Below are 11,075 nucleotides of genomic sequence, written 5' to 3'. Positions count from 1 at the left end.
GACACCATCATAGGACCTAATCACATCAGCCACACCATCAGAGGTTCATTCACCTGCACATCTACCAATGTGATATATGCCATCATGTTCCAGCAATGCCCCTCTGCCATGTACATTGGCCAAACTGGACAGTCTCTACACAAAAGAATAAATGGACACAAATCAGACGTCAAGAATTATAACATTCAAAAATCAATTAGTGAACACTTCAATCTCCCTGGTCACTCAGTTACAACTAAGCACCTAAAAGTGGCAATTCTTCAACAAAAAAACTTCAAAACCAGACTCCAACGAGAAACTGTAGAACTGGAATTAATTTGCAAACTGGACACCATTAGGCTTCAATAAGGACTGGGAGTGGATGGGTCATTACACAACGTAAAAACTATTTCCCCATGCTAATTTCCCCCCCTACTGTTACTCAAACTTTCTTGTCAACTGTTGGAAATGGGCCATCCTGATTATCACTACAAAAGTTTTTTTCCACTTGAGGTAGTGGATCCCAGACATAGGGCAGCTGGCCTGGCTGCTCAGCCATGCTAAGAGTTGGTTTGGAGACACTGTTACATTCTAAAGATTTCAGCTCGTCTCTACTGCGTTGTGATGACTGGGCGTTTCACCCAGCTTGCCACAGTTATTTATGATGTGTATGAAAGTAGTGCCACAAGGCTCCAGTCAAGCCTGAGGGGTTCTATTGTGCTAGGGTAGGTGCTGTACAAATGCGGCATGAGACATTCTCTGCCACAAGAGCTCACATTCTCCTAGATGAGGGAAGTATTATTGCCCCTCTCTTACAGATGGGGGAATCTGACTCTGTATATGGGCTGCTGACTTCATTGTCCATCTGCGGTAGGTTGCTCTGACCTATCCCCACTCAATACCCCAGGAGGGACACAAGAAGGGGTATGTCTACATCTACAATTTTGCAGCGCTGGTTGTTACAGCTGTATTAGTACAGCTGTATAGGGCCAGCGCTGCAGAGTGGCCACACTTACAGCAACCAGCGCTGCAAGTGGTGTTAGATGTGGCCACACTGCAGCGCTATTGGGCGGCTTCAAGGGGGGTCCGGGGAACGCGAGAGCAAACCGAGGAAGGAGACCTGTTTCCCCGCGGTTTGCTCTCACGTTCCCTGAACCCCCCTGCAAACCGCAAGGAAGGAGCCCTGCTTGCACGGGGGTTCGGGGAACGCGAGAGCAAACTGGGGAAGGAGACCTGCTTGATTACCAGAGAGGCTTCCTCAGGTATGCTGCGATACCTGCTTATTCCACGGAGGTCAAGAAAAGCGCTGGTAAGTGTCTACACTTGATTACCAGCGCTGGATCACCAGTGCTGGATCCTCTACACCCGAGACAAAACGGGAGTACGGCCAGCGCTGCAAACAGGGAGTTGCAGCGCTGGTGATGCCCTGCAGATGTGTACACCTCCTAAGTTGCAGCGCTGTGACCCCCTCACCAGTGCTGCAACTTTGTGATGTAGACAAGCCCTGGTACTTTGGCTGGGACTCTGCGCTGTGTTTTCCAGGAGGTGCAGCACAGAAGCTGCAGCCAAGGGGGCGAGGGGGCAAAGGTGTCTCTAAACTGGATTTTCTGGGGGCTACTGTGGCCTCCAGTGTAAATTAGAGCAACCAGGAGCTGCTCTGTTTTAAGCTTCCACCCGTGGGTGCCTACAGGCCGCTCCACAGCAACTTAGGATCCCTGTAGCACGTAGACTATGGGGACCCCCTGCTCACCCTGGGGCCAGGTTTTCAAGGAAGCCTGCGTAGGCGATTGCCTATGGGAGCGCTATGCAGTGCCTGCACTGTGAGAACTCTTTGCTGGCCGGCTGCAGGGCTTTTACAGAGCAGCGTTCGGAGGCTGTAGCAGGAGTGAGATTCCCACCAGTGAAATCAGTGGAGTCACACTGGCTTAAAATGTAATGCAGGGACGAACCCGTCCCTTGGCTTCAGGCCCAGCACTAACACAGGCCAGAGGTTGCAGGAATAAAGATGTTGAAGAGTGCTTCCCAGACCACAGAGACCTAATCCTGGAGCAGTTCTTGAAGTCATCCCCAGCTGCGAAGGAGACTTTATCGGCAGGATCTCACTCAGGGGCAGGCTGCGACCTCAGGAGGTAGCAGGAGACTCCTGACAGTAACGAACAGCTGGTTATGTCATTTAAACTCTTGTTTAAAAGAAAAATGAATGGCGGCGGAGTATATTCTAGCGCAGACACTTACGAATCTGAAGAACTTATCATTAACAGTACATGCAACAGCTGCTTTAATCCAAAGGTTTTTGTTATAATATCAAGAAAACACTGATACATATTCTCCCTCAGTAACACCAGTGCTGCTACCACCATTTCAGCTGCACTGATGTTAGCAAGGGGGAGAAGTTATTGAGAACTGTCCCTAGTGTAGACCGAGCCTACAAGACAACCCTGAAAGAATCAGCTTTCCCATTGGCATCCGGGAGTTTGAAGGATGTTATACGATAAGCTTGATTATTTAAACACAAATAAACAAACCAAAACAACAAGCGGCAGTGTGTAGTTTAACAACTGCTTTAACAAACGATATATATTTATGTGAGCATTTACCTTATAACAACATGGATGCGTTATTTCTAATGTTTTATTGGGAAAGACTATTTTTTCCAGTCTTTCTTTTCACCAGCAAAATGTCCAGATGGCTGCTTTCTGTGAGAGCTGTTCAGAAAAGTGACTCTGTAAACACAGCATTGTGGGTTTCCATGTTTATTGCTTCTCAGTGACACCAGAGTAGATCTGCTCAGTTTACAAAGAAAATATATTTTTTCTTCCAATTGTTCACCTACCAAACTGAGCCTGAAAGTCAGCCTAGTTCTTTTCAACTTATCCTCAGTTGTAGCCCTGCCACTTCGACAATTGCACAGGAAGTACAGCAGTAATACAACTCCACTACTGGGAACACGACCCGTCAGTTTTTCCTTTTTCCTTCATATTCTTTTTCCCCCACAAGGTATTAAATATCCAGTTGTGATACATTCTTCAGCAGTGAAAGGCCCCTGATTATGCAGTTTCCATAACTATCAGGGATAGACTATGTCAGAACAATGCTCTCCTTTAATTCACTTACTTTATTTTAACAAAAGTATTTGAAGCCTCCAGATTCAGTTACAGAAAAACTATAAGGATAACAGAAATATTAAAAGACGTCTAAAAGGGAAGTGGCAACCAACTACAGGAAGGGATTAATTGCATGTACTTTATATATGGGGCCATGGCAAGTTAACAGAGCTTTTCATACTGCACTTTGGAAGAACAGGTTTTAAATAGCAAGGCAAAGCTGCATATACACATCTCTCCTCTGAGCACATACAGTGATAACAAAGACAATGTATAAAAAGAAAATCTTGGAGAGGAAGTCCAGTTGGCCCCAGGCTCCGCTGCTCTTCTCATCCAGGGCCTAATTCAGCATGTGTTTAACTTTAAAGGCATGTGCTTAAGTTCATCCCTATTCAGCAATGCACTTGAGTACATGTGGGTGCATGCTTAGCTGGACTAGGTTCTCAGTGAAGTTTGTCCAAGTTAGTAAGCACAGATCATATGTATAGAGGGGAAAACCTGTTTTAGATTATGAACTCACTGTATTTATGCAGCCATCCAAGGAACTTCAGCCATTGCGAAGACTGTACACTTGTGCATCTATAAATTTAAATGACATTTTATGTCCTCTTAAGCTGACACAGTGTTGCTCTCAATGAAACTAAAAGATTAAGAACACCGCACACTGGAAATAGATTCTCTCCGACATCCAATTAGCCACTCTCTTTTCTAATGAGATAGCTGATAATAAGATCCCATTAATGGGTTTCAGAATTCAAATCACAACAATTAGGTAAGGATAAAAAGAATGGATTTTAAAAATTAGTTCCCAAGACTAAATGGAGATAGCTTTCCAAATTCTTTGCCTGGTGCTAATCCAGGAGTGGGCAAACTTTTTGGCCCGAGAACCACATCTGGGTATAGAAATTGTGTGGCAGGCCATGAATGCTCACAAAACTGGGGTTGGGGTGCAGGAGGGGGTGAGGGCTCTGGCTGGGGGTGTGGGCTCCGGAATGGGGCCAGAAATGAGTTCAGGGTGCAGGAGTGGGCTCTGGGCTGGGGCAGGAGGGAAGGTCTGCGGGAGTAGGGCTCCGGTTGGGGGTGCAGGCTCTGAGGTGGGGGCTGAGGATGAGGGGTTTGGAAGGACGGGACCAAGGGATTTGGAGGGTGGGAGGGGGATCTGGGCTGGGGCAGGAGGTAGAGGCGTGGGGGGGTGGCTGAGGGGTGCAGGCTCTGGCTGGTGCTTAAATCAAGTGGTGCCTGGAAGCAGTGGCATGGCTGCGATTCGTGGCCAATGGGAGCTGCAGAGCAGTGCTTGGGGTGGGGGCAGCAGGTGGAGCAGAGTTCCCCGACTGCCCCTACGCGTAGGAGTTGGAGGGGGGACATGTTATTGCTTCCAGGAGCCACACCGAGCAGCCCCTGATCCTGCTCCCCAGCTGGCAAGCCCCAGACCCCGCTCCCTAGAGGGAGCTCAAGGGCTAAATTAAAATGGCTGGTGGGCCGGATGTGGCCCATGGGCCATAGTTTGCCCACCCTGTGCTAATCAATAGGCTAAGCCATATAGTGTTATTACCAGTTTTTTTTAATGACTGCCAAACTAGGCTCAAGGATCTAAAGCAGAGTTCTCAAACTGGGGGTCAGGACCCCTCAGGGGGTTGCGAGGTTATTACATGCGGGGTCATGAGCTGTCAGCCTCCACCCCAAACCCGGCATTGCCTCCAGCATTTATAATGGCGTTAAATATATTAAAAAGTATTTTTAATTTATTGGGGGGTCGCATTCAGAGGCTTGCTATGTGAAAGGGGTCACCAGGACAAAACTTTGAGAACCACAGATCTAAAGTATAAAGCTGCAACTCTTAGACTGAGTTACCTGAGTTGCTAGTTTAATCTTTATCAGTACAATCCCTTAATCCTGCATTAAAATCTATCCTCACCACTTCAAGAGGCCCAAAACTGGGTAATAAAATTAAATTAAATCAAAATATTTGTCAAAGCTAATCTGTGCTAATGGATTCTGAATCCCTACCAAGCCAAAAAAAGCCTCCAAAGCAGAACACAAAAGAAGGAAGGGCAGTACATTGTTAAGAAATCCAATTGTAAGCATTAGCATACAATGCGGAAGTTACAAAAAAAGTAATAAATTTATCTGACTTCTAAAAGAAGAAACAAGAAAACAAAACTAAGCAGTATTCAACAGTACAAGCAAGTAGAAAAACAAACTCATCTTCCTTACTCTCACCTGCTAAAAAGTATCTATATAAATCATACTGCTCCAGGAGTTATTGCAAATAACCTTCATGAAATGTGCTGATCACTTCATCAGTCATAAGAGTGTATGATTCTTCACTGCAGAAACAACGTAAATCCTCAGCATATAGTTCTGACATGGCATAGCTCTCCATGCTGGCTGGTGAGTCTTGCCCACATGCTCAGGGTTTAACTGATCACCATATTTGGGGCTGAGAAGGAATTTTCCTCCAGGGCAGATTGGCAGAGGCCCTGGAGGTTTTTCACCTTCCTCTGCAGTGTGGGGCACAGGTCACTTGCTGGAGGATTCTCTGCACCTTGAGGTCTTCAAACCAAGAGTTGAGGACTCCAATAACTCAGACATAGCTTAGGGGTTTGATACAGGGATGGGTGGGTGGGTGAGATTCTGTGGCCTGCGTTCTGCAGGAGGTCAGACTAGATGATCATAATGGTCCCTTCTGACTTTAAAGTTTATGAGTCTATGTTAGAATTATCCTCTGAATTAAAAACCACCTTGTAACCTGCTGCTGGTGATGCCTCTAGCTACCGCCTTATTGCGCAGAATGGAACATTTGGTACCAGCCTTTACCCAACTGTGACAAGAAAATGAACGGTGAGAAGAAAAAACAAGAAAGGAAACAATGATAGAAAGGGGAAAAGGAGAGGGAGCGAGAAAGTCTTAAACTGAGCTGAACTTTCACATTTCTGTTATCAATCTTTGTTTACATTCCAAGTAGATATGGAAGTCAGTGAATCTGCACTCACTGACACTAGGGCTGAAGACACAAATCCTATCGCACTATTCATATCATTGAAGCGTGGGGGACTTAGAGACGCAAGGCAGCAGTACTGTATTTGGGAAATTCCTAGAGACAAATCTGAGTGCCACACAAAGATCTTGAAGCTGCAGACGTAAGACTGACAGAGCACCACAACATATATTCAGGCACATGAGAATGCAATATTCAGAACTAAGTACAGAGGAGCTGATGTAAAATGCATTCCCAAGCTGGACAGTTACTGTGTGTTTAGAACCAGGGAAAAGGTACTAGAACGTGGTAGGGTTGAAAATAGAGGGGGGTCCATTCCCTGGCAGAGGGGGCAGGAGAAAGCAACACTAATGGACAGAGTAGAGATGGGCACATGTTGCAAAGGTTGGATCTACATCTGGATCCAAATTTCCTCCGAGTCTGAGGAGAGTAGGATCTGGTGCCCCAGTTCAAATTCCTCTTGCAGAGGAATGCCCAAACAGGGAAATGCTAAACCGGATCTGAACTTCCCAAAGATTTGAGGGCTTCCGATTCAGGTGCATCCTGGGCTCACTTGTAGTTTAACGATATACAGCACTTCCGCCATTTCTCTTTGTTCTGCATCCCTGCTCTAATACTTCTGGATGATGAAACAATCCCCGACACTAGAATTAGAGTTGGGGCCCAAGCTGCAAAATCCTGGATCCAAATCCGGCTTTGAACTTTCCCAAGTTCAAGAGGGGAGGTGATTTGTGATGCTCGGGTTCTGGGTCACCCAATGCAGAGGCAGTAGCTAGTTATCCAATATGGATCTGGAAACAGTGGACTATGGCAGTGCTGCCAAACCAGCAGCCAGAAGGAGACAATGGAGCTTCACCAGTGCTACCAGGATGTTAACTGGTCATGCCTGAGGGTTGTGTAGCCTGCAGTATAAGCTGCTTTGTGCTGTGACTGAGAGCTCTCTGGTGAAAATCAAGATGTTTCCATTTCACCACACAGACCAAGCTGGGGAATGGCAAGGTTGCCCCCCACCCCACCCCCTCTCTGTTTAACAGAAAAGCTCCATCATTCCCCCAAGTCCTCCCCCCCCCCCTAGTTCTAGGCACTTTAGCCCTGACTGTACACCTCTTAGGCTCCTGGAGTCACATTTGGGCATCTAATCGAGCAGTCTGATTTTCAAACTGCTGAGATCTGAAGAGCTTGGCCATCACCCATTTCCCCCAGGGCCTGTCCCCCTCCAGCCGGCCTGGCCTGGGAGCGGGGTCAGACTGAGCCGCTTTCAGAGGGACCCCCCCCCGCTCTGCTGGAACCAGCCCTGGGATCCGAACTCCCCTGCAGCTCCGCGGGGGGTTTCAGGGGCAGCCTTTTGGCGGGGAGCGGCTGCAAAGGGAATCATCTGCTTGGCCCAGACTTGGATTAAGAAGGCGGCAAAACAAAAAGCAACGAACGGGGCCCGATCCCGCCCAAGGGGCTTTCCTGGGACCCGCTGAATGTTTTTGCAACACACCCAGGCTGTGGCTCAAGGCAGGGCAGGATCCGGCCGGCCGGGGGTGCTGGCGGGCGGCTAAGAGCGATCGGGGAGCGGCGGCTCCGCCCCGCGGCCCGGGCGGGGCAGGCGAGCCCCGGGCGGGGTCCGAGCGAGCCCCGGGAGCAGATATAAGGCGGCTCGCGGGGCTTCTGCATCCCAACCATGGTGCACGGTGACTCCCCGAGGCCGGACGCGGCCTCCCCGGCGCAGCCGGCGGGCGAGCCGCTGGTGGGGCTGTGGCCGGCGCTGCTGGTGGGGCTGGTGGCCGCGCTCCTGGCCTGGCTCTGGTACGGCCGGGGCGGGGAGGAGCCGCCCGCGGGCGCCGGGACGCGGGGAAGCAGCAGCAGCAGCAGTGGGGCCGCCTGCCAGGAGCCGCCCGCGGTCGCCGAGCGCTGCGGAGCTGCGCCCCAAGCACCAGGTACCGGCCCGGGGCCCGCCGGGGCTCCAGCTCCGCAGGGGCGGGGCAGGCAAAGGGGGTGGGGGTGCTGCCCGCCCGGGGCTCTGTCTCCCCGGGCCAGGGTCCCTGTCCCCGCTCCCGAGCCGGCCGGCGCGCTGGCTCCCCCCGGTGCCCGGAGCTGCGGGCCCCTTCCCCGGGCTGCTGCAGTGCGGCGCTGGGAGCAGCGGTGCAGAGCGCGGCCCCGCCCGCCGGCAGCTGGGGGGAGTGACACTGCTGCCCCCCGCCCGGCCAGACCGCTCAGAGACCGGGGCTGAGTCATGGCTCCCTGGACTGACTCCTCTGGGCCGCCCCTGCCGGGCGGACCGCGCCGAGGGGATGCGGACGTGCGGGAGCTCAGCTGCTGCTGCTCCGGGCTGGCAGCGTTGGGCCTGGCACAGAATCACGCTGCGAACTTGTCACCCTCTGGCGAGCTGGTGCGGGAGGCGGGCACCTGGCCTGGGGATAGCTTTCTCCTCCTGGTTACAAACGCCCTCCCCAGAGCAGCAGCAGAGCTGCCAAACAGAGGGTCACTGGGCTCCCCAGTGCTGGGGTGGATCAAACAGGAGCTTGCCTCAGCCAAGTAGAGCAACTCACGTGGAGGTAGGGTGACCAGATGTCCTAGTTTTATAGGGACAGTCCCGATATTTGGGGCTTTTTCTTATATAAGTTTCTATTCGCCCCCCCTGCTCCTGATTTTTCACACTTGCTGTCTGGTCTCCGTACTTGAAGGTGGGAAACACAGCTAAACCAGTGGGCCTAAAAAGCCTCTAGAAGGCTTGTAGCTTGCACTTCAGAGGGGCCAAGCAGCCAAAAAAAAATCTGAAGCTACTGGAAATGGGGTGCTTGGCATTAATCGCTAGAGACTATTTCAGGGACAATGTATATGGCTGGAAAACTAAAAGCATGGGGGGGGAGATGACAAACTGTGGTAAGAGAATGTTCTAGGGTTTTGTATCCTGAATATAAATATCCAGCACTCCTGGAGCTGCATATCAAACAAGAGTTGACTTGTCTAACTGGTTGTGAATAGATGATCTCTGAAAGTCAAAAAAGGAGGAGGAATTTCACAAGAATAGTGGATGTGTTGAATGTTCTGAAGTTAGGACTGTCTGGTAAATATATTGATTTGTAGAGATAGGGTTTGAGGTCTTGGCAGGGAGTACTGATCCTAATCAAGCCTTACAGAGCAAGGACAAACTTCAAACATGTCTTGTAAGAATGTTTGCCTAATGTAACTGTAGTACAAGGGTATATAGTTTGCTTCCATTAATTAAAAAAAACTTGCCTAGTAAATGGGAACAGCAGTGTCTGGAAAGTAACTTTTTAGTCTTGTGAGTTGTGAACACTTTCAGTGGTCTAATGCTAAAACTAAGAGGCTGTGCTGTTTTTGGTTAACTAAGTATTTTAATATTGTATTGTATTAGAGCCTGTCCTGGAAAACAGTGAGTGTACCTTGTTGGAAACCACTGCCAGTGTCCTGCCCAGCCCTCCAGAGCCTGAGAACTACCTGGCAACAGAGACTGTAGCAACTACCCCAAGAGAAGATGTACAATCTCTAAGTGGTGGTGATGTTCCTGGAGAATCTCATGAAATGGAGTCACGGGTCAAAGAACCTGCCATCCCACTAATGAATTACTGTGAATACTTAAGCAAGGAAACCCTTGGTTCCTCTACAGCAGAATCAGAACTATTAAAGGGACAGGAGAGTGAGGCACTGTGTGGGAACACTTTGGCAGAAACATCACCATCTAGTGACCTGCGAGAGGACAAAAGTGAAGAACAGTCAGGTCAGACACTTGAGTATCAGGACGTGGTTGATCATGAGGACTGGGAAGTTGTTCCTGAAGACTCAGCCTGGGGAGATGCTAGTAAAAACAGTAGTGCAGATGACTCTGACACCAGTGTGGGCCAAGGCAACAAGGAATTGGAACAGGTAGACTTCCTTGAGGCTGATTCAAAAGCAAAGCGGGTTGCCGCTGTGCCCCCAATGCCTCAGAATATCCACGTGAACTTCCGTGTGCACTACATCACTCACATTGATGCTCAGCTGATTGCTGTCACAGGTGACCATGAGTGTCTTGGTCAGTGGCACAACTACGTACCACTCAAGTGTGACAAGGATGGGTTCTGGTCTGACACTGTTATCTTACCAGCAGATTCCAAAATAGAGTGGAAGTTCATTTTGGTGGAGAATGGGAAGGTCACACGTTGGGAGGAATGTAACAACAGAACCTTAATGACTGAACATGAAGATAGAACGGCCCATCAGTGGTGGGGATATCATTGAACAGGATCTCAGTGGAAGCTACTGACCCAGCAAAAAAAAAATGCTTAGACGAAGCATGGGGGCCTCTAATTTTATTCCAATTTCCAGCAGAACCTTCTTGGATAGTAGACCTTACTGTACATCATATACCAATCCCTGCTAGAACTGTCTGATCCACCAATCTCTCCTCTGCTAGGGTTAGCTATGGCTCTAGGAAGGGATCCTCCATGTGAGGAGACTCCTCAGTTGAAGTCAAACCAAAATCTGCCTAATGATATCCAGGCAGATAAGAACGCAAGAGCAGCACTTCAGACAGCTCCTTGTGTGACGTTAAACTTTGACGCTAAATTTGACTTTGTATGAGTGGGGCAGTGGGATGAATTTTTGTACGACTGGCTTAAGGTTTAAGAGCGGACTGAATGCAAGAGGAGGTGTAGCTAACCATACTGCACTTGTGGCTTGTGATAAAAAGTTTTTAATTTATTGTACTGTACAATTAAGCAATAAACAATATATTTTCAGATTGACCGTCCTTCATGTTTGACCCTTAGACATAACCTAAATTGTCTTTAAAAGGTTAATTCAGAGTAACTGGACCTGCTTCCTTTGAGGTCCTCGGTGTACCCTGACAGGTGCTCTGCACCTTTGGGGATCAGGCCCTCTTTCCTCCATAAAGTCTCCCCTTCTTCCTCAGCTACACTCTCCTATCTGAAAAGGGAATAGTTGGCCAGCCTGAAAGCTCAGATTAGCAGAGTGGCCTCCAGAAGGCCAAAGTTCAGGAGTGA

At 49.2% G+C, this 11,075-nt stretch overlaps 1 protein-coding gene across 2 annotated transcripts; it reads left to right on the top strand.

The window, feature by feature from the left end:
• The first annotated feature begins 7,900 nt into the window (after positions 1 to 7,900).
• Positions 7,901 to 10,813, top strand: STBD1 (starch binding domain 1). 2 transcript variants are annotated; one of them, XM_030563584.1, is made up of 2 exons: positions 7,901 to 8,006; positions 9,449 to 10,813. In XM_030563584.1, the coding sequence occupies exon 2, from the start codon at positions 9,616 to 9,618 to the stop codon at positions 10,309 to 10,311; it is 696 nt and encodes a 231-aa protein (XP_030419444.1). In that variant the 5' UTR covers positions 7,901 to 8,006; positions 9,449 to 9,615; the 3' UTR covers positions 10,312 to 10,813. The 2 variants fall into 2 exon arrangements, with proteins under 2 accessions (XP_030419444.1, XP_030419445.1); XM_030563585.1 differs by lacking the exon at positions 7,901 to 8,006 and adding an exon at positions 8,415 to 8,624.
• The last annotated feature ends 262 nt before the right edge of the window (positions 10,814 to 11,075 follow it).

The sequence above is a fragment of the Gopherus evgoodei genome, chromosome 5, assembly GCF_007399415.2.
Source record: "Gopherus evgoodei ecotype Sinaloan lineage chromosome 5, rGopEvg1_v1.p, whole genome shotgun sequence".
NCBI lineage: Eukaryota > Metazoa > Chordata > Testudines > Testudinidae > Gopherus > Gopherus evgoodei.
This window is presented reverse-complemented; position numbering and strand designations above follow the sequence as displayed.

What these genes read in the sequence shown, in the direction of transcription:
- STBD1 (XM_030563584.1), top strand. Translation starts at nt 9,616, where the DNA reads ATGGAGTCACGGGTCAAAGAACCTGCCATCCCACTAATGAATTACTGT.